We start from the raw sequence: 25,435 nt of genomic DNA on the forward strand, positions 1-25,435 counted from the left end.
GTCTAGTCAATAAATTCCAGAAATCCTTTAGGCAAAGAAACTGTTACTAGGTCTAAATGAAAACTACCTACTTGTTGAGTATGTCTCAATGCAAACGGATCTGCCTACGCACTAAGGCCAGCTAGGATGGAAGGATGGGGAACAACGGGTAATGTGAGGCTTTCCAGCATCTGTCACTAGTTTCATGGCTGTGTACTTGCCAGCTAAATTCTCTGTTTCAGAAATTGCATTCATTTTAGGTCATAACCTCTACAGAGGTAACCAAAACTCTCCAAGTGACATTCCCGGCTGTGGTGTTTATTTCATTCCTGGCTTCTGTTCTTTATCAAGTCCTTGAATGTGATCAAGCATAGCTCAGCTGGGTTCTTTTTCATTAAACGTGTAATACTGGAATATAAGGCTGCACAAATGACTGCCTTTAAGGTTATATAATGTTGGCTTTTAATAACTCTCCATTTCTCATGCCTCTATCAGTCTAATCTAAAAATGGAATCCCAGAGCAGACAGTGCCACGACATGGAAGGCTCTTCTGAGCCAAACACAGAGGATTGGCAGCTAAGCTAGCTACTCTTGGCAGTACCATCTCAGTTGGTTTTGTAGAAAATTGTATTTCTATAGGTATATAGTTTTATGTCTCTTAAAGTAATGTGGATTTTCAGACCAGGGCCAGACTGTTGCTTCTATACTTCCCGATGGCCCATTAGAGGGGATACTACCTACCCTAAGCTGAGTTGGAAACTCCTGAGTACATTCTCTTTGCTCTTTCTAAAGCCCAGGACTGTCACATGCAGTGGCCAATTTTTTAAAAAAGCTGCAGGAGGTAGATTTAATGTTGAAGCCATTAAATAGGTCACTGTTCTGATCATTTTTGATGCTTTTTTTTTTTTTTGTAAAACCTAAGTTCTCTGGGTGTTTGCCTTGGTCCTATGTCATTCCCCATCAATAACATAGGACATTAATGTCTTTCTTTTTTTGCTTTGGAAGAATTTCCAAATGCACCAGGACCCCTACAGTAGTCATTACCTCATCTATTTCCATATCAAGGATTTACGTATGACTTCAGTTGGAGCTATTTGAATTGGCCCATAGCCACCTGTACCCTCAATTTTCTCTGGGCCGCTTTGAAGCGTACCAGAGAAATATGAGATGGTAGTTGGTGAAAGCAGAGTCCTTCATCCCAGCAATGGCAGCTGGTAACTGGCTGCAGAGCCAAGTGCTTGGCTCAATCTAGGGAATGGAAGGCACCATTCAAAGCCAGATTCCAGTCTGTCATAAGGATTATATGTCTGTCATCACAACATCTCCTTGACAGTCCCACCAACTGGAAAACTCCCAGCAGAAGCCCAGTGATCAAATTCTCCTGGAGCTTTTTTCTTTCTTCTAGCTTCTGGAAATAATCGACTCCAGTCCCTTTTGCCCTCACCAGAAAACCCAAAACATAGCTAAGACTGATATATGGAAATAGATTACTCACGACCAACCCATTCTCCCACAGCTGGAAATAACGCCAACCATTTGATTTTGAAACAACTAAGGACAGACTTAGACCCCATCCACTGAGAGGCTATTCCAACCTAATACAGTATATATCATCTTTGTACTTTCAAAATGATACGTGACCAAAAGTGGTTCAGACAAGCAAGGCATCACTGCTGGAGATTTAAATTAAATGTAGAGAGACAGTCATTTATGTTTACATGCAGAAACACTAGGGAAACACTTTATGTCTAAGAACTAAATGGAAGAAGCTCAGAAGACATCGATTTAGTTTAAAGCAAAAAGGTCACCCACTTTCACTTTTGCCTTATACCCAAGTCAAGTAGATCTTTTCAGTGAAAGAAGACTTTTTCTCCTGATACTTTAGTTATCATAGAGTCCTTAATAGAGGTGCCTGTAAGTACCAGTGATCCGTGGCAGGATTAGAAGCTGTAATTCTACTGCCAGCAAGATGTTCCTGGCTAGACTCCCACAGTAGTCTGCACTAAGAACATTCTGGTAGGGGAAGCAGAAAAAAAGAATATATTTGACCACCCTGTACATGAGATATGGGGCTATAGTGCTATCAGGTATGACCTTGGAACCTGACAAGTAGTAGCAGGTGAGGCATCCATCAGAAAGATCCAGGCATCTCGGAAATCTGGCAGTGGAACTCATAAAACAAGGCTTTGTCCTTGGGACAAGGCTTACTTGGGGTAATGAAAACCAAAACCTTAGAAGGAAAACCTAAAATGGGCCCCCTCTCACCACTGTACCTGAATCTTTTAGCCTCTGTGCAACATTCCAGCGACTGTTTTCTTGCTTAAGTGAGTTATTTTGACATATGTTGCTACTTTTGCTTTTGCTGTTTTATTTCCAGTCGATTAGCCTGCTTTCTATTATCAGTCAAAAAAGCCTAAAAGTAAACGCTGTCGTAGCGCTCCATTTCCTGTAACCACAGTTCCCACACATGGTTTTCTGCTCTGCAATTTCAGCAGCACTTAAAATTGAGTGGTTCTGCAAACTAGCTGTGGGCCTTTGTTGAATCCATTGCTCATCTCTATTGCAGCAAAAGGCAAAGATGGCTACATGTAGGCAGTACGGAGCTGGACCAACAGCCCAAGCTGAACCGGTCCTCCGTGGCTCTCGGCAACAGCCCTGCCACCTGGGTTGACCCCTGGGTCCCCTCTCTGAGGTACCTCTGAGCCCAGACAACTCCCATGCCACCTTGCCACGCCTCAGAGATATTGCACACAAGCTGACATTATTTCTGTGGCACTCCCCAGCTCCTGTATGACGAAAAGGGATTAAGGAGGGGGAGAGGAGACATGCAAAGGTCACTAAGTAGTCTCGGTATGTTTAGTCGTGGAAATGGAAGCGGTCTGACGGTTATATTTTTGCAGGACAGCCAGAGGGTTTGAAAAGACCTTCAGAGTCTTCTGGTCTCCAAAGGCTGAATGTAAAGAGAACCGATCATATCATATTTTTTAAATTGATGGGTCATTACAGGAGAATTGTGCGGTACGGGGGAAAGGTGAATGCATAGGGGGCGGAGGGAGCAGTGCCATTTATACAGACATCCTTGAATCTTTAAAATAAATTATACAGGTGAACACAGAAGTTCATGCTACTTGCTGGAAGCAATAAGGACCAAATTTTGTGGAATCTGTATTCCACAAATCTCCAGGTATCCTGCCTCGTCCTCAGTGGGCTATCATGTTCTGTTGTACATCTTGGTAGCCCTTAAAACTGGTGGCATGGTCTCAGATAGATTCTTGCAGGAGAGAGACAGATTTATGGATTCCATCAGCTTCTTCCAGGGGAGCTGCCCAATCACCAGGAGGGCACAGGCGATATGCTCGTTCAGATTCTCTCAGCCTGTCTACCAGGGTCAAACAGCAGTTTCCAGGTCCTCATGGCCAATGATCTTATAGTTCTGGCGGCTTTCTAGGTAGGCTGCCAAATCCGGGTCCCCGGCCTGCTGTGCTCTCTCTTGAGGTGTCTTACCCTGTAGGTAACAGTGAAAAGGAAAGAGACACAAACACTTGGTTAAGATTTAAAAAAAAGAAAACCATAGAAACAGAGCTACTCAAAGATGACTTGCTAAAAAAAAAAGATCTTTCCACGTTTGCTGTTTTAGAATTGATGAGACACTTTCAGATCTATTATTTGACAGATGCATCTCATCAAACGCGTGAGATACGCAAGCTCAAGAGAGACGATCACTTTTCAGAGGTGGGGTTCCATCAAAGGAAAGGGAGGCTCACAGAGTAACCAGGTACACAGCAGCGAACTGCGTGGCACAGTGAGTTTGGGAACCCAGATCCTTTCTGGAAGGGGGACAGAAATCACTGAACAGAAAAGCAGGGAAACGGGCATTCTGATTTCTAGTTTGGAACTCTTTCTGTTATACTAAACCCTGGGAAGTAACAAGCAGAAACAAAGAGGAAGGGATGGTCAGAAACAATCAAAAGGGGTTTCTTTGTTGGTTTCGAAGTCGTCAGTTAGGTTCTCCCCAATTTAGAACTGTCTTCTCTCTCCAAAAAGTAAGTTAATTTCTGACAATAAAAGTGATGGGTGTTGATTAAAGCAAGAGGGAGGAGATATGGGGATATATGTATATGTATAGATGATTCACTTTGTTATAAAGCAGAAACTAACACACCATCGTAAAGCAATTATACTCCAATAAAGATGTTTAAAAACAAAAAAAGTACCAGAAAAAAAAAAATCTTGGGAAAGTAGAAAAGCATAAGAAAATAAAAATCACCAGTAATTCCACTATAGTAAGATAACTGCTGTTAACCTTCCATAGAGTAACTATTTTATCTTTTTTTCTATAGCTCTACGCATAATTATTTTTATGAAAATAAAACCATACTTTGTTAACATACTGTTAGGTAATGTGCTTTTGCACTTAATAATATATCAAACCTTTCTACGTCACGAAATGTTCTTCTGCATCATTTTAAATGATTGTATAACTTTCTGCAGTCTATTATATGTATATTTATATCCACACAGTATTTTTGAAATGAGGCCAATGAACAGCAGTCAGCAGTAAAAGGAGGAAAGGTCTCCATTCTTTTGAATGTTTACAGACATTACTTCACACTCCTTGATGCTTCTAATTTTTGTTCAGTGATATCTATTTTAAAATATTGTTTTATAAAATCAATTTTTATTGGAGTATAGTTGATTTACAATGTGTTAGTTTCTGCTGTACAGCAAAGTGAATCGGTTATACGTATACATATATCCACTCTTTTAGATTCTGTTCCCATACAGGTTACTACAGAGTACTGAGTAGAATTCCCTGTGCTAAACAGTAGGTCCTGATTAGTTATCTATTTTATACCTAGTAGTGTGTCTATGTCAATCGTAATCTCCCAATTTATCCCTCCCTTTTCTCCTTGGTAACCATAAGTTTGTTTTTTACAACTGTGACTCTATTTCTGTTTTGTAAATGGGTTCATTTGTACCATGTTGTTAGATTCCATATATAAACGATATCATATGATATTTGTCTTTCTGCGTCTGACTTACTTCACTCAGTATGACAATCTCTAGGTCGATCCATGTTGCTGCAAATGGCATTATTTCGTTATTTTTTATGGCTGAGTAATATTCCATTATATATATGTACAAAATGATACTGAGTTCTAAGGAAAGGGTAGAGGCATGATCATTGCACCAAAGTAATAGCTCCACGTATAAAAATGCGCACAAGCATTACAAAAATTATCAAACACTTCTCAGCCTCCATCTCGTCTATTGCAATGGGTGGTATCAAACTCAATTAAGGCTGATCCTAGTAGCCTACAAGGGGATATGGAGTAGAAGATAGAAGGGAAGTAACAATGGCTCTGGACTCTTTCTAAAATTTTAACTTATTTAGTTGGGATTTACTATTTAACCATAGCTTCAAGTTCCTATAATAATTTTATTCAACTTGGTTACAGTATTTGTAGATTATCTTGTCTTCAATGTTTGTTAAGGAGGTTGGGATTCCCAATTTCCAAATATTCAGAGAGATGGACTGGGGTGGGCCTCTGAGTTGATTTTTAAGGAGCCAGTCCCTATTAAGAGAAATTCTCAAAATATTGCTTCTCTTCAAAACTTTCCAGAAGAACCAGTCATAATCATCATATTCAGCTTTCACCTAGCAAAAAATTATGGAATGGAAAAATTATAGGATCCCTGAAAAGGATGAAACTCTATTACTTCATAAGGTAGGATCTATAAAACAAAATGTTGGGTGAAAGTTTATACAATAGCATGTACAGTATGACTTTACTTGAAGAAAATGAGAAAAGTAGACGTACCCACATGTGGGGAGAAATCATTAAAGTTTTAATGGTATTTAGGTCTAGATTGTGGGATTTCTAGTAATTTTTACTTAAAAGAATTTTTTTTGCATTGCTAGAGTTTTCTATGTGAGAATGCACTATATTTATCATAAAAGTAATAAATTTTTTTGCATTTGGAAAGAGCACATACATATGTAACACAAAATAGAAAGGAATCTCAAGGAACATTGAGCCCATTTATTTGATTCAGAAACTTAGATTTAAAAAGAGCCATCTGGGCTTCCCTGGTGGCGCAGTGGTTGAGAGTCTGCCTGCCGATGCAGGGGACAGGGGTTCGTGCCCTGGTCCGGGAAGATCCCACATGCCGCGGAGCGGCTGGGCCCATGAGCCATGGCCGCTGAGCCTGCACGTCCGGAGCCTGTGCCCCGCAATGGGAGAGGCCACAACAGTGAGAGGCCCGCATACTGCAAAAAAAAAAAAAAAAAAAAAAAAAAAAGCCATCTGCTCTGGGGCCGGGTTTCCTGGCCAGTCTTTTATTGGTCCCTCTATTTCATCTTGTTCCTCCCTTCTCTTTTATCAGCTGAGTTGAGGCCAGTCTCTGTGGGGTAAACAGGCAATGGCCCTGCTGTGTCTGAGCGGCCCCAGCAAGGAAGGCCAAGTCCACCTCGGATCATGGCCTCAGCTGGTCCTACCATGGGTTGTGTTTCTCAATCAGGTTACACATCAAAGCACCTAAGTGCAAATACCATCTGGGAAGAATATCACAGTGAATAATTATCTGCCATTTGGAATCCTACACCCAATTAGCTAACCAGATAGGTAACAGACCAGCTAGAAACCAGGACCCAGCTTAACGAATTTGATAGCCTAGTGCTATCAGAATTAAGGCAGCCAGGGACCTCAGTCAGAGAGCAAGGATCTGGTGGGTCGCAAGGAAAGTGGAGAATCAAGCAATGCACCTGGCTCAGAACTGGCTCAGAAAGGAAAGAAAGGTCCACATGTCACAATGTACACTGCAGTTGGAGGAGACCCCAGGGTGAAGACTGCATAGAAGTAGGGGCTCATCACTTAAATGAATCTAATGGGGCTGAAGTCGTCAGTAGGCTTCTAAGTAATTTGTCTCTGTTTCTTGGCTACATTCACTGACCCCAAACTTAGGTTATTTAGTACCCACTTAATGAAATCCTCATCTATATATTAAAATTCTTCTCTGTAACCTTCTACAGTTAAGTGGCTTGTCCTTTCTTGGAGCCTACCCAGGGTGCTTTAAAACCCTCAGAGCTGACCATGATCATGACCTCAGATCATCACAGAGAAGTCCTCTCTGGGGTTGATCTTCTGTATGAACTCTTCTCTCTGCCCATCTCTTTCCCATGGGCTACAGTTCTCGGTCAACAGCACTAAGCTTCAGCTCCTCCTTTACTGCAGCTTTGACCCTTTCCTTGGATGCTCTCTGTAAACCGGAGCAATTCATGGTGCAGCCTGATCTCCCATCCTGGGAGTGATTGGTCATCACTTTGGCACCCATATACGGGGCCACATAAATCATGGGTTTTAAGCTATTCTGGATTAAGTAGCTGAAGGAGAAATTCCAAAGGGGCTTCTCGGTAGCCAGGCCAATATCTTTTGCACCTGGTCACTTTGCACCTCACCCTCTCCACACTTGGCTGCTGGCAGCCAGCAGAAGCCCAAAGTCCAAAGGTCAACGCGTTCAGAGGTCTATAAGTCCCTTAGGCAAGCACACACCCTCCCTTTGTGCTTATACATTTAAACTGCAGTTTCTCTAAATGAAACACTTCATTTTTTTCCTCCTTTTTCCAAAGCCCCAGGCACTTCCATAAGTACAGAAAGGATGCCTTTGCTACGGGCACAAGGGAAGGCAATGGTGCCAGAGATCTTGCCCCGTGGGAGGATGCTTGCACTCACTCATCAAGTTACCTTGGAGTCCGTCTTTCTCAGAGATGCTCCTGCGTCCACCAGAAGCTGGCACACAGCCCGGTTCCGCTGGCAAGCTGCCTTGTGCAGTGCGGTCTCACCCCTAAATCAAAGATGAAATGAGAAAAGGGTTGGAGGCAGGAGTGAGAGTAGGGTAGAGGCAGCAGGGAGGGAAGTGAGGGTAGCATCCTCCCCCTGCTGCTCATGTTCTGTGCCCCTCGGCCGCTTTACCTATCATCTGTGGGTGAGACCACGGCTGCAGGGCATGGCCAGGGGAGGTAGGTGAGGGGCTTAGTCATCCACCAACCCTCATATCTGACTCCAGCCTCTTTTTCAAACAGTGTTGGCTGGTCAAGTAGGCTGAGTGATTTTGTTTTAAGTGACTACTGTCTGATTTAAGTAATACCCAATGGCCCTATGAAATAGACTGATGGGTGTAGATGTGTCTGAACAGTGTGGAGCCACTCTCTCTGTGTAGTCATGTGGGCAGGGCAGGAACCACCTAGATGGTGCACACACAGGAGCAGCGATGGAGGACCACAGCACAGTGCTTGGTAGACCATCTGGCCCCGGGAGGAGTATCTCCTGGGAACCCAACTTCAAAGACCCAGGAGATACCCACTCTGCTCTTCCTGCTGATTCCTGGTGAGCGGCAGGTGGCAGGAGGGGGACAGCCACAGAAGATACCTGGGAGGGATGGTAAGACTCTGGGAGGGTTCCGCAACCAGAGCTGCCCCACTTGGCGGCAGGTCAGCCATCAGTATGGGGAACAGTCAAGGCAAAGTGGCTATTTCCCCCACCCCCACAGGCAGTACAGGGAGGAAGACATTCCCATTCTGAGTCTGAAATTGAAAAGACACTTAATGCCAAAGTGTTTATGGAAAATCAAATGCAGTCCTTAGGCAAACTGGGGTGAGTGATAACCTTGCCAATGGGATTTGCGGTACATGGACAAACTCTATGTAGCAAGGGACAGTTTCTCCCTTGTCAGTAAATCCTGGTTAAATCCTTCCTACTTGTCCTCCTCCATCTCTCCTGAGCCCCTCCCCACACTCCACCCTGCCCACTCTTTATCCCTTTTCAAATTTCACTGGCGTTCTTTAGAGGCTCAACATGGCTTCCAGGGTTAAATGCTTAGCTTTTCTTGTTTCTGTTTGGGGAATAGTAGCTATTTTGGCACCTGGGAATGAGAAAGTTGAAAACATTATCAGTCTGGCAACCATCCAGAGAGCTGGTGACTTTCTCAACCAGAGTTTCTCTTCTGAAGCATAAAACATGGAAATGGTTGGAGGTACTATGTTCTTGGTTCTCCAGTGGTTGTATAACTTGTCCCATCTAGACTCAGCACAGAGAAATTGTTTCACTATACAAAAAGGATGCCTTAGGGCATTAGGGCTTACTTTTTTATAAACCTCACTTGAGGAAGAGTAAATGTGATGGGTAATTAAGAGGTAAGTGCATTAATTTAGACTTCTCTGTAGTTCAAGGTGCATCAAAGCAGAAGTACCTCACTTGAAGGAAGTTCTAAATGGTGACCAGCAACAGCTACATGTGCAATCATCATGACAGGTACCATCTATTTTTATTGTGTATTCTCTGATTTAGAAGATTAGCCCTGCACAGTTATAAATACAACTGAAAGTAGACACTTTTTATCACTGACATTACAATTATCAATTGTATGCCCTAGAGGCTGCATTCTTTTCCTAGATCTGTTCTGAAGAAGATAATCTAGACCACATAATGTAAGGCAACACTCACGTTTCGCTGTCTGCCATATCCAATAACTCAGAAGGTCCTAAAGAAGAGGAAAGCAAGATGTCCATCAAAAATAGTTCAAAAACTAACCATTGACAAAAAATTGTAGTCACAGAATTAAAATGCCTTGGGAAGCTGAATGAGAAAGAGTATTTGGTGACAGGGATAATAAGACCACCTCCCTTCCAAAAGAGAAAGGATCCCTCTACCTCCCCCTCATCAATCTCTCAGTCATCACCAGGCAATATGTACAGAATGGGAGATAAAAAATAATGATATGGCCTCTGCCTTCAAACAAGTTGAAGAATAGAATAAATGAAAAATAATTAAGTGGCTACCTAGCGGGGGAAAGGGAGAATCAGATGGACTTTAAAGACCATTTTTCATTCTCCAGCAGCAGGTGGTTTGGGGTGTAATCTTATGTAGTATAGCATGAAAGCTATGAGACCATATTATTAAGTGTCCCTTTCTCTGACATAACACAGCAAATTACACTAAGTCAAGATATCATCCAGTCCAATCTCTTTATTTTAGAAATGGGGTAAAATTCTATTTTTCATGAGATTTCCCTTCTAAAATCTGGAAGAAATGTTATAAACATCAAATGATTGTAGATGCTTGATCAGGAATTAAAATGTTCTGTGCTTGCACATTCACAATTTCTCATTTGTTCACTAATTTATTCATTCAACCTGCAAACACTGCTAGGAATGTTCACCTTTCCCCCCAACCCTTCACACAATTCCTTACCTGCAGGTATCAGCTGACACGGATTTTCTCCACAAAGCCCTCTATCTCCCCACTCCTAATACTGCATTAAATGTCATTCCTTTGTGTTACCTTTGCGTACTAACCCCATTTCCTAAAATGGTGGGGGGTGGGGGTAATAATAATTATCCAAATTGAGACTATCCCTGACAAGTGGGTATATATGATCACCTTACCAATCACTCATGACACTTGTCAAGCCATGTTAAAATCACGTGCTGACTTGTCTCTCTCCACAGCTAGACTCTGGAAAACCCCTTGAAGTTGTGGCCAATGTCTTGTCCACCGTGTCCTTCCTTGGTGACTGGCATGGAGCCTGGTGCCAAGCAGAGGCTTAAATGTTTGGTTGAATTAATGAATAAATGTGTTTGGAAGGGTCAAACACAGCTCTAGGTATTGAGCACTGTAAACTTTAGAAGTATGATCCTGGTGATTTGCTCTCCATATGGGCAGATATCATTATCATTGAGCATTTATTTATGTAACTACTTACTTACTACATAATTAGAAGAAAGTCAGTCCTAACATCATCTTCCCTAACTATGAAAGTCAGTGGTCAGACACTGATGAAAGAAACTGAAGATGACATGAACAGATGGAAAGATACACCATGTTCTTGGATTGGAAGAATCAATATTGTTAAATGACTCTACTACCCAAGGCAATCTACAGATTCAATGCAATCATCCCTATGAAATTACCAATGGCATTTTTCACAGAACTAGAACAAAAATTTTACAGTTTGTATGGAAATAAAAAAGACTCCGAATAGCCAAAGCAATTTTGAGAAAGAAGAACAGAGCTGGAGGAATCAGGCTTCCTGACTTCAGACTGTACTACCAAGCTACAGTAATCAAAACAGCTTAGTACTGGCACAAAAACAGACATATAGTTCAATGGCACAGTATAGAAAGCCCAGAAATAAACCCACGCACCTATGGTCGATTAATCTATGACAAAGGAGGCAAGAATATACAATGGAGAAAAGAATCTCTTCAATAAGAGGTGCTGGGAAAACTGGACAGCTACATGTAAAAGCTTGAAATTAGAACATTCTCTAATACCATATACAAAAATAAACTCAAAATGGATCAAAGACCTAAATGTAAGAACAGATACTATAAAACTCCTAAAGGGAAACATAGGCAGAACACTCTTTGACATAAATTACAGCAATATCTTTTTGGATCTGTCTCCTAGAGTAATGGAAATAAAAACAAAAACAAATGGGCCCTAATTAAACTTAAAAGCTTTTGCACAGCAAAGGAAACCATAAACAAAATGAAAAGATGACCTCCAGAATGGGAGAAAATATTTGCAAACAATGAGACCGACAGGGGATTAATTTCCAAAATATACAAATAACTCATACAGCTCAATATCAAAAAACAATCCAATCAAAAAATTGGCAGAAGATATAAACAAACATTTCTCCAAAGACGACAAATGGCCAACAAGCACATGGAAAAATGTTCAACATCGCTAATTATTAGAAAAATGCAAGTCAAAACTACAGTGAGGGGCTTCCCTGGTGGCTCAGTGGTTGAGAGTCCGCCTGCCGACGCAGGGGACATGGGTTCGTGCCCCAGTCCGGGAAGATCCCACATGCTGCGGAGTGGCTGGGCCCGTGAGCCATGGCCGCTGAGCCTGTGCGTCTGGACCCTGTGCTCTGCAACAGGAGAGGCCAAAACAGTGAGAGGCCTGCGTACCGGGGTGGGGGGGACTACAGTGAGGTATCACCTCACACTGGTCAGAATGGCCATCATTAAAAAGTCTACAAATAACAAATGCTGAAGAGGGTGTGGAGTAAAAGGAACCCTCTTGCACTGTTAGTGGGAATGTAAATTGGTACAGCCACTGTGGAGAACAGTATGGAGGTTCCTTTTTTTTTTTTTTTTTTTTGCGGTACACGGGCCTCTCACTGTTGTGGCCTCTCCCATTGCAGAGCACAGTCTCCGGACGCACAGGCTTAGCGGCCATGGCTCACAGGCCCAGCCATTCCGTGGCATGTGGGATCTTCCCAGACTGGGGCATGAACCCGGGTCCCCTGCATCAGCAGGCGGACTCCCAACCACTGCACCACCAGGGAAGCCTGGAGTTTTTTTTTTTTTTTTTTGGAGGTTCCTTAAAAAACTAAAAATAGAGCTACCATGTGATCCTGCAACCCCACTCCTGGGCATGTATCCAGAGAAAACCGTAATTTGAAAAAATACATGCACCCCAGTATTGTACTATTTACAATAACCAAGACATGGAAGCATTCTAAATGTCCATCGAGAGATGAATGGATAAAGAAGATATGGTACATATATACAATGGTATGCTACTCAGCCATACAAAAGGATGAAATAATGCCACTGGCAGCAACATGGATGGACTTAGCGATTAAGTGAAGTCAGACAGAGAAAGACAAATACCATATGATATCACTTACATGTGTAATCTAAAAAAAAAGATACAAATGAACTTATTTATAAAACAGAAACAGACTCAGAGATATAGAAAACAAGCTTATGGTTACCAAAGGGGAACGGGCTGGGAGGGATAAATTAGGAATTTGGGAGTAACCTATACATGCTGCTGTATATAAAACAGGTAAACAACAAGGACCTACCGTATAGCACAGGGAACTACACTCAGTATTTTGTAATAACCTATATGGAAAAAGAATCTGAAAAAGAATATACATATATATATATGTATGTATAACGGAATCACTTTGCTGTACACCTGAAACTAGCACAAAGTTGTAAATCAACTAAATTTTAATAAAAAATAAAGAAAAAAAATGTTCTGTGTACTGAACATCAAAAAAAAAGAATGAAATGTCATTTGCAGCAACATGAATGGACGTAGAGATGATTATACTAAGTGAAGTAAGTCAGACAGAGAAAGACAAACATCATATGATATTGCTTATACATGGAATCTAAAAAAAAAAAAAAAGATACAAATGAACTTATTTACAGAACAGAAATAGACCCACAGACATAGAAAACAAACTTATGGTTACCAAAGGGGAAAGGGGGCAGGGAGGGATAAATTAGGAGTTTGGTATTAACATATATATACTACTATATATAAAAGAGATAACAAACAAGGACCTACTGTATAGCACAAGGAACTCTACTCAATATTTTGTAATATTGAAAAAGAACATATATAGAGAGATATATAGATATATATCTGAATCACTGTGCTGTATACCTAAAACTAACACAATATTGTAAATCAACTATATTTCAATTAAAAAAAAATGTCATTGGGTCAAGGAGAAAGGGGACTTTCACAATCCTCCTGGTCATCCAGGAGCTAAATCGCCAACTGTACCTCCTCTCTTTCCCATCTACTGGTCATCAAGGCTGGGTGAATCTTCTCTTGCACTGTCTGTCCTATTTGTTGCTCCTACGTGTCCTATTTGACAAATAAGCTTCCTCAAAGGTCTCTGTCAGGAACATATTAGCATGCAGGACTGTTACTAAGAAAACATAAAAAAGATCTTGCAACATCCAGATTTCCAGGTTTTAAATTCATCATACGTCCTGTGTCACCCCAGGTATTTCAACATTGACGTTCACAGTCTTTCACTTGGAACTACCCTTCCTCAATTTGTTCTCAAGGCTCCATTTTTTTTGCATAAGCTAAACTGGTAGCTGCACCATCACCCCAATATTTCTCAGGCTCTCCCAGCTGTGAGAGCTTGCTCTCTCCAATCTTGCTACCCAGAGAGGGATTTTCTACCCACACACCTAAATCTTACACATTCTTTAAAGACCAGTCTGTGAAAAGGTCCTCTGAAAAGGCCACCTTTAACAGATGGAATCAACCTGTCTTCTCTTTGACAGAAGGAATCAATCAACAGAAGAACTCCCATGATACTTATTGGAGTCTACCCTTGTACTATGTGTTTGCTTTTCAAATGTATGCCTCATCTCCTTAAATAAATTATTCTCCATCTTTTAAATGTAAGAACACTTGGATTATTTTTCATATCCTTCTAGCGTGTTCCCTATTTTACAGGTTCGACGAGGATTCAGTTCATTCATTTTTGTTCCTCAGTCCTGTGATTCTAAGGAAACATGAACGATAATCCACCCCCTCCCCGCCCTGTACCCCCTGAAGTGCCCAGCAGTCCAGCCCAGTGATTAAGAGGGAGGGTTCTGGAGCTGAACCTCCTTGGTTTCAAATCCCAGCTATATCTTCCACTCACTGGATCTTGGGCAAGTTCATTTCATTTCTCAGCCCCTTGATTGTCACACATGTAAATCGGGATTAATAATAATATTTATCTCGCAGGTTTGTTATGAGGTTTCATAAGTTAATACAAAAGAATGTGCTTAAAACAGTAGCTGGGACACTACATGAAATGCCTAAAGTTTAGGTATAATTAAGTGTCCTACTCTCTGACATAACACAGCAGGTTACACTAAGTCAAGATACTGGAATATCAATGAGGGAAGGAGATATAAAAGGGTGCCTTGGCTCCCACTTACATTTGACGTAAGTATTGACTCCAATTCTGTGTCCTGAGAACCAGTCCTCCAGGCCTATTCAATGGCTGATGAGGCATCCTCCACAAGGTCAGGAGCAAGAAGGCTTACAGTGCCCAGTGGTCCTTTTAGAAAGCTCCTTCTGCAAAGCCACTCATTTTGAAAGGAATTCCATGAACACGAGCAGCCCGGCCTCACCAGTGTCTGTTCCCATTGTTACTGATAATTGTGTAACTGAGCAGGACCTTCCCGGGACAGATCCCTCCTCCCATGTCCTCTGCTGTAACTCCTCTCTGGAGTACCTAGACAATAGTATCTGGTGCACACTTCCTGAGTTGTTTTACACATGCTAAAACCACCACCAAATAGAAAAAGTTAACTACTTGTTGATCATGAGCCCCCAGACCTACCGGCACCTAAGGATTGATAACGTTAACCCCTGGGACACTGCCCTGTTACCTCACCATCAGCCAATCAGAATTGTGCATAAGCTGATCACATACCCTGGAACGCCCCTCCCCCGCCTTGCCTTTAAAAATACTTTGCTGAAACCCTTTGACGAGTCCAGGGTTTTGGGGCACGAGCCACCTGTCCTCCTTGCTTGGCCCTGCAATAAGCCTTTCTCTGCTCCAAACTCCAGTGTTTCGGTTTGTTTGGCCTCACTGTGCATCGGGCACACATGAATGTGTGTTTGGTAACAATTGCACAAATTTTTAGGCAACAGGGGCCTTGTCTCAGGTCCTCCTTTCCTCAGCACTGTCACTTGGTGCTCTCAGAGCTGCACCCGCAGTGGGGCCATGGACTCTGGGGTCCACGCCTCCGTGCAGTGAGAGGACGCTGAAGCAGTTTAATCTGTGCTAACATGGCAAGGATCTGACACTCTGGAAGTGGGACAAGGAAGAGAAAGAAGCTTGTTTCTCAACTTTCTGACAAGAATCGCTATAAATGAAGCCAACCCAGAAGGACTCCAGAGCTGGTCATCTAATCTGCGAGTCAGGCACGCCTGGAGCTGTTTATTGTCTCCCCCTCCCCCTTTAATCCTCTGCAGCTGACAGAGATGAGAAAAAGAGCTGCGGATACTAAAACAAGATCCTTTTGCTCTTAATATCCAAAGAAACTTCAGTTAAAGGTTTCAGGAACAGCTCTGGAAAGATGGACTTAATTAACTGATAGCAAGAAGGGGCTGCAGAAGAGAAAAGGAGAGGAGGAGTGACTGCCAGGTGGAGCCTGAGACAAAGCTGTGCTTTCCCTCCCTATTTGCGTCTTCAGTGACCTACAGGGAGCTCTTCCTACTAGTACAGCATGCTGTCTAATAGGGCACTGTGTGGGCTAGTAGCATTGGTGTAAGATTTGGAGGTGGAGGTGTAGCCGGAGAAATAAAAACAATCAACAAAGACCATAAAAATTTTCCCTTGAAAGAAAACTACATGTGAAAAAATAGCAACTATGGTTTTTGGAAAAGTTAACTTTAGTCTCACTCTTAAGGGAGAGAACAGGAGAAAGAGAAAACATAAAGATGATGGAAGTCCTTCAGTATATACCAATGGGGAACATTTGGGTTTGGGCTTACTTTGTATTTCATGAATACATATATCCTGATTGTGGATACCGTGCATTTCCCCTAAGGAGTTTGAAGGAATGCCATTAAGTTGTCAGCAGAGAATTCCTGATTGTTCCCTGAATATAAAGGGAACTCTTGGCTCTCTGTCCCTCCCAGGATTTACTAAAATATCCACACTCCATCCCATAGCTAACCTGTACCGGAAGATGACTGTTGAATCTCCACTGAAGGGATATGGGTACAAATTTCTCCATGAAATTTTCATAAGATGATCACTGCCGTTCTGCAGCCCTGTACCAGTTGTCACTAGAACGCTGCATATGATAGTCATTTCAAGGCACCCCGTGCTGTGGTGGTTTATCCATGTTTCATTGCCCTCGCTGGGTTTTAGGAATATGGAAGGCAGAAGCCAATCTCATACTATGGATGCATTTTGGCAAGTCACCTAACTTTACTACCCTTCAGTTTTTACCACCTGTCAAATAGAGATAAGAGAACTTACCTTGTAGGACTGTTGTAAGAATTAAATGTATGAATACATGTAAAGCATTCAGAACAGTAAGGATGAGCAGTGATTATTACTATAACATTTTTCTTCAAAAGTGCATGGGACTGGGCTTCCCTGGTGGCGCAATTGTTAAGAATCCGCCTGCCAATGCAGGGGACACAGGTTCAATCCCTGGTCTGGGAAGATCCCACATGCCGCGGAGCAGCTAAGCCCGTGCACCACAACTCCTGAGCCTGTGCTCTAGAGCCCGTGAGCCACAACTACTGAAGCCCGCGTGCCTAGAACCCGTGCTCCGCAACAAGAGAAGCCACCGCAACGAGAAGCCCACGCACTGCAACAGAGAGTAGCCACCATTCTCCATAACTAGAGAAAGCCCGTGCACAGCAACGAAGACCCAATGCAGCCAAAAATAAAAAAAAAAAGTGCATGGGACAGAATTTTTGAATGAATGAAACATTTAAAAATCCACTTGGACCCTGGCCAATATATTTTTTCTCAGAAAGAGATCCATAAGTGGAACATGGATTCAAAAAAAAAGCTATGCTATGTGAGAAATGGTCTGAAAAATAAGGGAAAGAAAAATACATTGTGGGGACTACACATCAGTATTCCCTGCTGAAGGCCAGGGAAGCTCTTCTTGCTTCGAAGAGAAGCAAAACTTCACAAACCTCCCAACATGAAAAAGTGAGCAGCATGGTAAGTAGTCAGACCTTCCAGATTTCAGGTTTGCTGCCCAGTCAGTGCTCATCCCATAGGTTCTTCCACTGAACTGATGCAATTTTATCATCGATCCTGCACTTGTATTATATATGATGTGTCTTTTGTCACATGCATCCTTTAATTTGCTTCCCACACCGAGGCATCCAAATCCCCTTTGCTATTCCTACCAACTCCCCGTGGCCTCTCTCTCTCTCTCTCTCCGGACCTCATTTCCCATTAGTCTCCCTGACGCTGCCAGCAGACCATTCCAAATCCTCCTCTGCCCCAGGACAAAAGCTGCACAGATGTGGGGAGAGCTGGCACTGGGAACTCTTAACAGCACCATCATCCTGTCCCAGCAGGATGGTGGTCGTTTCTCTCGGGGACCAGAGGCAGAAAAAGAGGGGGGGTGAAAAAAAGAAAAGAAAGACTAAAGGCAGAAAAAGAGGGAAGACAAAATAAGCCATTGAAATCAGAAAGGAAATGCATGAGTGAGATTTCTATCAGGAAACACAGTAGGGGGCAGAGGGGTGGGAGCTGGGAGAATAAAAACAAAAGAGCAAAATGTGCCGGGGTGGGGGGCTGGGGTAAAAGACTAAAACACCATAAAAGTCTCTCGAAGGGCTAACACTAGGGAGGAGGGAGTGGGCAAAAGTATGGCTGAAAGGAGTTGAAAAGCTGGCGCCGCCGGGGGTGGGCGGGGGTCTCTCAGCTGGAATCCCTCCACATCCTCCTCTCTCCACCCTGTCCCTGTGGAATTCTTAAGCTCGCTCCCTCCTCCGTTCTCTTTTCAACCCTCCCAATGCCCAAATTCCAGTTTTTCATAAAGGAAAGCAGCGTGTCGTGTATTTGAGAGAAGAAGTCCCAAAGAAGATGCGGGAAGAGAAAAATTCAAGCCTCCTGTGGCTTTTCAGAAATAACCACAGGTCCCGTGCCCCCCAGCCCCTCAGCCTGGATTTAAAAGAGCTCTGAGAAGAGAACTTGGTTGCTGAATGCGGTGTCTGGGAGAATGACTAATCTCTCACGACTCCCGTTCAGAGGGCGGCGTGCTCCTGATTGCGGACCCCACTGCTCAGCGTCAATAAACGGTGGAGAAGAGGGCAAAGCAGAGGGGAGAGAGGGGCTCCCTGGAGTACGGATGCAGAAAGCAAACAAGCCGTATCAGTCATGAGCCTTGAAAAAGGCCCACTGATTTCTCAGGACCCTTGTCGTTAAAGGCATCTTTACAGGCAGGTCTTTGAACCGTTTTTAGGATTTATATAATATGAAGACATAAAATTTTCAAAACTAAAACTTCAAGAGGTTTGCAGCAACTGAGATTATTAGGAGGGGCATCTCTTGACCTTTGGCACAGTGGAAAATCTGTATTCATTTATTTTTTTATTTACATGAATGCAAACTGATCAGACCCACCCACTCTGCAAACCTAATGCTAATTTACAAACAACGATGCCAGTCTGGTAGAAATCCCCGAATCCCAGCCTCACAGAGGCATCTTCGCAAAGGATATTTTCCATCAGATCAGGGGAATTTCAGAGTCATCATCATTATTAAATTAGGCAAGACTATTCGCTGAGCAGAGATCACATTAAGAAGATGATTACAGAGAAAGGGTCATGTTTTCTGTGTTCCTGTCCCCGACTTCAAGAACACGATAACTTAAAAGAGTTTCTGTAATTGAAATGAGATGAATAGTTCTGCAAAGATAGTTTCCAATTCTAAATGCACAGGTTTATGAAATTCTATCAGCAACTAAAGATATGAAAACAAATGACAACAGAAATGGTTGAGCCCAAGTGCTTAGCTCTTAAGGAACATGGAGAATTAGGCTGACAACGTCAAAAGATTTTACATCCGTGTTCCTGAATAACTAGAGATAATGAGGCTGATGTTAAGAATGAAATTGACCATGCCTATCAGGTTGATAAATACTAATTTTAGTAAAAATCAACTGCAATTCAGTTTCTATTATTTGGCTGCAGTACTAAGAGGTTAAAAATTGCCACCCATCAATATACAGTGATCCTTGGGATCTAGATCATAGTAAGACTTTATTTTCAAACAGAAGAGATGGATTTTGCTTCATGGTCTCCAGTCTTTCCCCCCGTGTATCTACTGGCCAACTGGAGACCCTGGTGAGGCAGACGCAGTGACCATGAGAACTGTTTGCCTGTGAGTGACGTTGAGGTGATTACAAAAATCTCAAGTGTTTTCTCATTAGTATAAATATTAAACCACCTAATTTACAAAAGCTAACCCCCAAAATTAGAAAACTAAGCTTCCCCCTACCCCAAGTTCCTAACAGATTCCTTGTGTCCTTCAGTTTTGACACAGAGAGCTGTATCACATTATTCGCTCTTTGCAAAAGACACCTGGGATCAAAAAGAAACTAGTTTAGTATTGGAATGTCAGGCTTTGATCAGAGCACTAAGAGATTTGCCAGCCGCATTTCATGCCAGAAAGAGTGCGTGTGGACTGATCTATGGCTGAGGTTAGAAACTCCAAGTCTTATGAGCTTGAGTTACAGGGGCTTTTAAAGACTGTCTTAAGGGAGTAGAAAGAGAAGTTGGGGGGGGGGGTGAAAATCCTTGGTGTTAGAGCTATATCATCTCAGGCCTCATCATTCAAGTCCCTGGGGAGACCCAGCTGAGAAGAGGATTTTTGGTTTTGTTTTTAGTGTAATTATGTCCCAGATATTGCATGGGACATACTTAATGCTTAAAAAAAAAAGTTATTGTTGTCTTGTATTTTTATTTGCTAAATATTGCAGCCTTGGCTTAGGACCCTGAACCAAAGGAAAATATAAAAGCAGAGCTCCAGGGAATTCCAAGTGAGTCAGTAGTTCAGGATACTGAGAAGGGAGGGTCATCATTTTCAACTGAAGAATACAGAGTAAGGGAGCGGGGTAGATTAACTACGGCCATTAATTATAAAGCAGAGGGGTCTATTTCCCCACCCCTTGAGTTGGGGCTGGCTCTGTGACTTGTTTTAACTGGCAGAATGCCACAGAGATGAGGCCGACTTCCCCAGCCTGGCCTCAGAATGTCTGGAAGCTTCCATCCTCACCCTCCAGGAACCCGAGGACCATCATGCTATGCAGAAGCCTGCGATGAAGGTCCAGGTATAGAGAAAGGCTCAGGTGTCCCAGCCGTCTCAGCTGAGAGCCCCAAGCATGTGAGAGTCCATCTTAAACACAGACTCAGTCAAAACGGCAACTCCCTGCAGCCTCATAGGTAAGACCAAGTGAGATACCAGCAGATCACTGATGCAGAGCGGATCGCAGAACCAGAGAAGGGAAGGCTTGTTCTTCAGGAGAGGTAGAGAGGGGAGGAGAGAGCATTCCTAAGTTGTCTCATCACTCAAATAGACAGCCAGTGTCTCACCTAACTCTAGAGTGGTATGTGGGTATGCGGGCAAACAATCTCATCGGGTAAAGGGCAAACTCGGAGGGAGGGATGGAGAATGATCAAGACGACAGCCACCAGCAGCACTTGAACCTGAGCTAGAGGCAAACAAAGTGACAGCATATATCTAAACTTCACCTGAACTTTGTACAGTGGACATCCTGAGATCTTTTCTATTAAGAGAAAAATAACCATGGAAGCTTTGTGACCTTTATGCACTGTCTGTGGGGCTGGGTTCTAATATTTGGTTCTGCCTGTCACAAGCTTTTGGAAGAGTCACTCTAAGGAAGAGGAAACACCTATGATGTGTGTTGTTGGGGGCGGGGCGGGGGTGGGAGAGGCAAGCAGAATTGACGCCACCAATGCTTTCGCAAGTCTTGCCCAGAGAGGAATGCTTTAACTGCCGGGGGCAGAATGGTCAGGTGAGCAGGAGGCAGAATGTGCACACCCCAGACACAGCACCGGAAATACATCTAGGCTTTCCCGGGCAGACAGGCTTGGGACTCTCCAACCTAGCCTACCAGGGGGAAAGAAAGCCTCTAAGGACGACCGTCCTACTTTAACTCCCTTTTCCTCTTCCTAAACCACTCTTTCCACCGTAATTCAGGCCAAGGGTTCAAGCAAACGCTCCGTGGTGAGAAGGTACTGAAGACAAAGCAAGGTGAGTCTAATGTGACTGACAGTCACATTAGACTGTCAGTCCTCACTTTACGAGGACCTTACAAGGTCCTCGTAAAGATTAAATGATAGGATGTGCTCAGTATAAGCACATGGCCTATAACCCGTGCTTGAGAAGTGGTAGCTATGTTATCTATTTGTGGCTTTACAATAGGACTTAAGGCATCTACATACAACTGCCTTAAATTTTATGATGCATATGTTTATATATTTTTTTAGCCTGCAACTGCTTGATAACAATGACTGTAGTTTGTTTTTGTGTGTGTGGTCTATAACAGGTAGTTCCTGTGAAGTACTCCACAAATATTTGATGAATGAATGAATGAATGGAATAAGACATGTTTGCTGAATTGCATAAAAAGAGGAATAAAAAGGAATGTGAATCAGACATAGAAAACAAACTTATGGTTACCAAAGGGGGAAGGGCAGGGGAGGGATCCATTGGGAGTTTGGGATTAACAGATATACACTACTGTATATAAAATAGATAAACAGTAAGGACCTGCTGTATAGCACAGGGAACTATACTCTATCTTGTAATAACCTATAACAGAAAAGAATCTGAATAAGACTAGATATGTGTTTATATGTATAAATGAATCACTTTGCTGTACACGTGAAACTAACACATTGTAAATCAACTATACCTCAATTTAAAAAAAGGAAATGTGAATGTGAATATGCTTACTGTTTACAACCTAAATATGATACAGTGAGTGTAGGCCACAGACTCAGTGCTAGGGCTCACAGAAAATCTTCCAGGATCTCTGTGTACCTGCATCTAGCAGAGCTAGAGACCTCGCAGAAACAGCCACGCCAGGGAACTGTTTCCCCTTCTTTCCTATTGTTCAGTCCTAGAAACACTATAAACGTGGGAAGCTGAAAGTATGGTCAACATTTGATATTCCTCTCATGTGTTTGTGCCTCTAGAGGACTATCAGAGGTACATGCTAAAGTACCTAATCTATAACACCAAATTACACACCCAGTTAGGACACCGTCCAGGAGGTGAACATGGCCGGCCACAGAGGACACGAGAGTACCAGATGTTTTCAAAGAGAATAAAGTGTGACTTGAGTTGAAAAGATGAATGAGACTCAAACAGGAAAAAAAAAAAAAAAGGGGGGGTGGGGACTAGAAAGATGGAAAAAATATATGCTCATTACTCCTCAGAAAGATCAGCTATAAATATGGATTAGGCACCTGGTCCCAACTAGGTAGCTTCCCAGACCATAAAAGCTCTTCCCCAAACAGTAAAGCACGCTATGCCCAGGCCACATTTGGTTTGTCTTCTAGTTTTTAATTAATCAGCCCCCACATACCCTGCAAAGGCCTTGATATGAAAATTATTTCTGTTAATGGCTTGGTTAAGGTGACCTACACGTGTAAGGGATCTGGAATCCCAGCTCCCTCAAATAAGCAAGGAGAGTCAGCTGAAGTTGGAGAATATTTCTACCATTCTGAGGACAGCCTGGATGAAAGTCAACTTAGAAAACTCAGTCTGTTTCATAGATAAATGATTCTTGGTTCGCTGTGCCTACTCACCGTGGTCAAGGATATATTTCACAATCTCCCCGTTGCCGGTTTTAGCTGCGTAGTGAAGGAGTGAACAGTGGTCTGGTCCCTGAATTAGCAGGCTGCCTCCATTTTTATAGCTTTCTATTAGCTGAAAAAGAGACATAGGAAAAGCAGCTCAGGCACAGTCCAGAACAAGGGAAACAGCTAACCGGTGATAAAATAAAACTAATGTAACAAACCACAAATGTCTCCATCCTCAGAGGACACAGAGAAAAGTCAAAGAGATGAAGTAACCATTCCTGGGTTGTGTTATCACTCAAATAGATGGCCAGTGTCTCAGCTAACTCCAGAGAGGGTATGTGGGTACTGAACAGCCTAAGGAAATGGAAACATGCTAAATTACTTCTTCCTTTTCTGTTTTTTGTCTTTAACTTTTCTGGGCGCTGGTCTCTGTCTCAAGGGAGTAAAGGGTGGAGAGAAGAGTAAAAGATTCCCTATGCTAGCTCAGCGTTCTCTTGACTGAAAGAACAATTAAGTCTATAGGCAGGAATAGCTTAATGTCTGGTAGCTAAGCTCCTTCCCCGTCCTTTAGTTTTTTCTCCAATCTCTCATGAGCCTAGCTACCGAGTACAGAAGCTGCTTCCCATCTTCCTGCATGCGCTCACAACACATATGCACACGGCAGACACAGGCACACCCATGTATGTCTCCTTCCTTCATCCAGATCTGTGGCCCAACCTGCATGCCTTCTGCCCAACGTATACCCAACAAGGCTTGAGATGATCCGTGGGATAAGAATCAGAAGGGTTCAGAGAATGTAGTAGTAGAAACCTAAAAGACTTCAAACATGAGAACAGCCTGGAGAAATCAGATAGTGCAGCCTGGGAATTAGGTGGCTAAATGAGGACACAGTCTAAGTTTGTGAAATACTGAACATTATAGAAAGTGTAACTGGATCTCCGTTCTCTACACTGCAGTATATCAGAACAAGAAGAGCCTTTCTGGAGCTTCTAAAAGATAGTTTTAGGATAAATAAGAATCAGATAACTCGGCAGGATATAAGCAAAAGGAATGTGTCTTCCACCAAGAAGTTAGATGGCACATTATAAAAAATCAAACAACTCACAAGGTTGAAGAGTAAACTCACGGTTCACGCGTTCACTCCAAATCATAGAACCGCCATGTGCCAGATGCCAGTGAAACAAAGATGAATACAACTCGGCCACTGGCCTCCAAGACCTTGCCGTCCACGGGGGAGACAGCTGTGTAAAGAATTGCACAGAGACGGAGAAGAACCTGAGGAGGGTAGCACAGGGCACTCGTAGGGGATGGAAAAAAGTCAGGAAAGACTTCCTAGGAAATTGATCAAAAAGGAGTCGCTGAATGGAAGTAAGGAATATATGGGGTTTTCACGCCTAAACTGTGAAGCAAAGGAACAGGAAGAAGTAGCTAATTGTCTTCCACAAAAAGCGAAGAGAATCCTGTTCTGTTCAACTGTCCTGTCTCACAATGACACTTCCATTCTTTGTGGGCAGATCCACAGAGGATTTGGGCTCAACAGAATAGCAGAGACCCAATCCATCAGCTGCCCTGATTCTGCCTTTCAGTGGTGTTTATAGACACTGTGAATGTTAAGTTAGTCCACGGGCATTTTATGCAGCCCAGTGTATAGGAGCCACTCATGACAACCTTCACACAGGGATGATCCTGGGTTTTCTGTTCTCAGCTCACTGGTGCACTGCCACCCCCCGCTCCCCACCCAACCTCTCTCTCTCTCTATCGCTCTCCATCCCTTACACACACACACACACACACACACACACACGCAGTTTAATATTTAATATTTATTGTACTTTCTACATGGGATAGAAAAATGAAAGACGATAGAGAAGAAAAAAGAAAAGGGGGAAAAAGTACTTGGGAAGGAAAAGAAAAAAAAGACAGAAAGAAAAGAATGAAAGAGAAAAACCCTAAGCCTTTATATTTGACCTCTCAGTAAATAAGGTGTTATTAAGTCATTTCTTAGTCATTTAGGAAATAATTACAACAGAGAATGAAATAAGACAGCCAGCTGAACATACTGATTTCCCATCTCTCAAATAATTCTCTACTAAGTACCAAAAAAAGGTGTGATAATACACCCAGGGACCTGGAAAATCTGTTGCCTAGACTGAAAGTATATACAAAATAAAATGAAAAGGTTTCAAATGTACAACAGTTTGCAAAATTTTCTGGTTTAGAAGCTCTGCAAGGGCAGGAATCAGGTCTTAACTCACGCCTCTCTTTCCCACAGAATCCACTATAAGGCCCTACAGGGAGTATAGGATAGT

The 25,435-nt window shown here is 42.6% G+C and overlaps 1 protein-coding gene across 2 annotated transcripts in view; it reads right to left on the minus strand.

Moving 5' to 3' along the window:
* Positions 1-2,952: 2,952 nt before the first annotated feature.
* DGKI (diacylglycerol kinase iota) overlaps positions 2,953-25,435 on the minus strand; it is a 447,265-nt gene continuing 424,782 nt past the window's right edge. For both annotated transcript variants that reach the window (XM_060020018.1, XM_060020017.1), the window contains 4 exons: positions 23,133-23,253; positions 9,483-9,519; positions 7,725-7,824; positions 2,953-3,484 (listed from right to left, as the gene is read on the minus strand). In XM_060020018.1, the coding sequence (XP_059876001.1) occupies positions 3,368-3,484; positions 7,725-7,824; positions 9,483-9,519; positions 23,133-23,253 (375 nt within the window). In that variant the 3' untranslated portion in view covers positions 2,953-3,367. The remainder of the gene's footprint in view (positions 3,485-7,724; positions 7,825-9,482; positions 9,520-23,132; positions 23,254-25,435) is intronic.

This window comes from Delphinus delphis, chromosome 9 (genome assembly GCF_949987515.2).
Source record: "Delphinus delphis chromosome 9, mDelDel1.2, whole genome shotgun sequence".
In the NCBI taxonomy this organism is placed as follows: domain Eukaryota; kingdom Metazoa; phylum Chordata; class Mammalia; order Artiodactyla; family Delphinidae; genus Delphinus; species Delphinus delphis.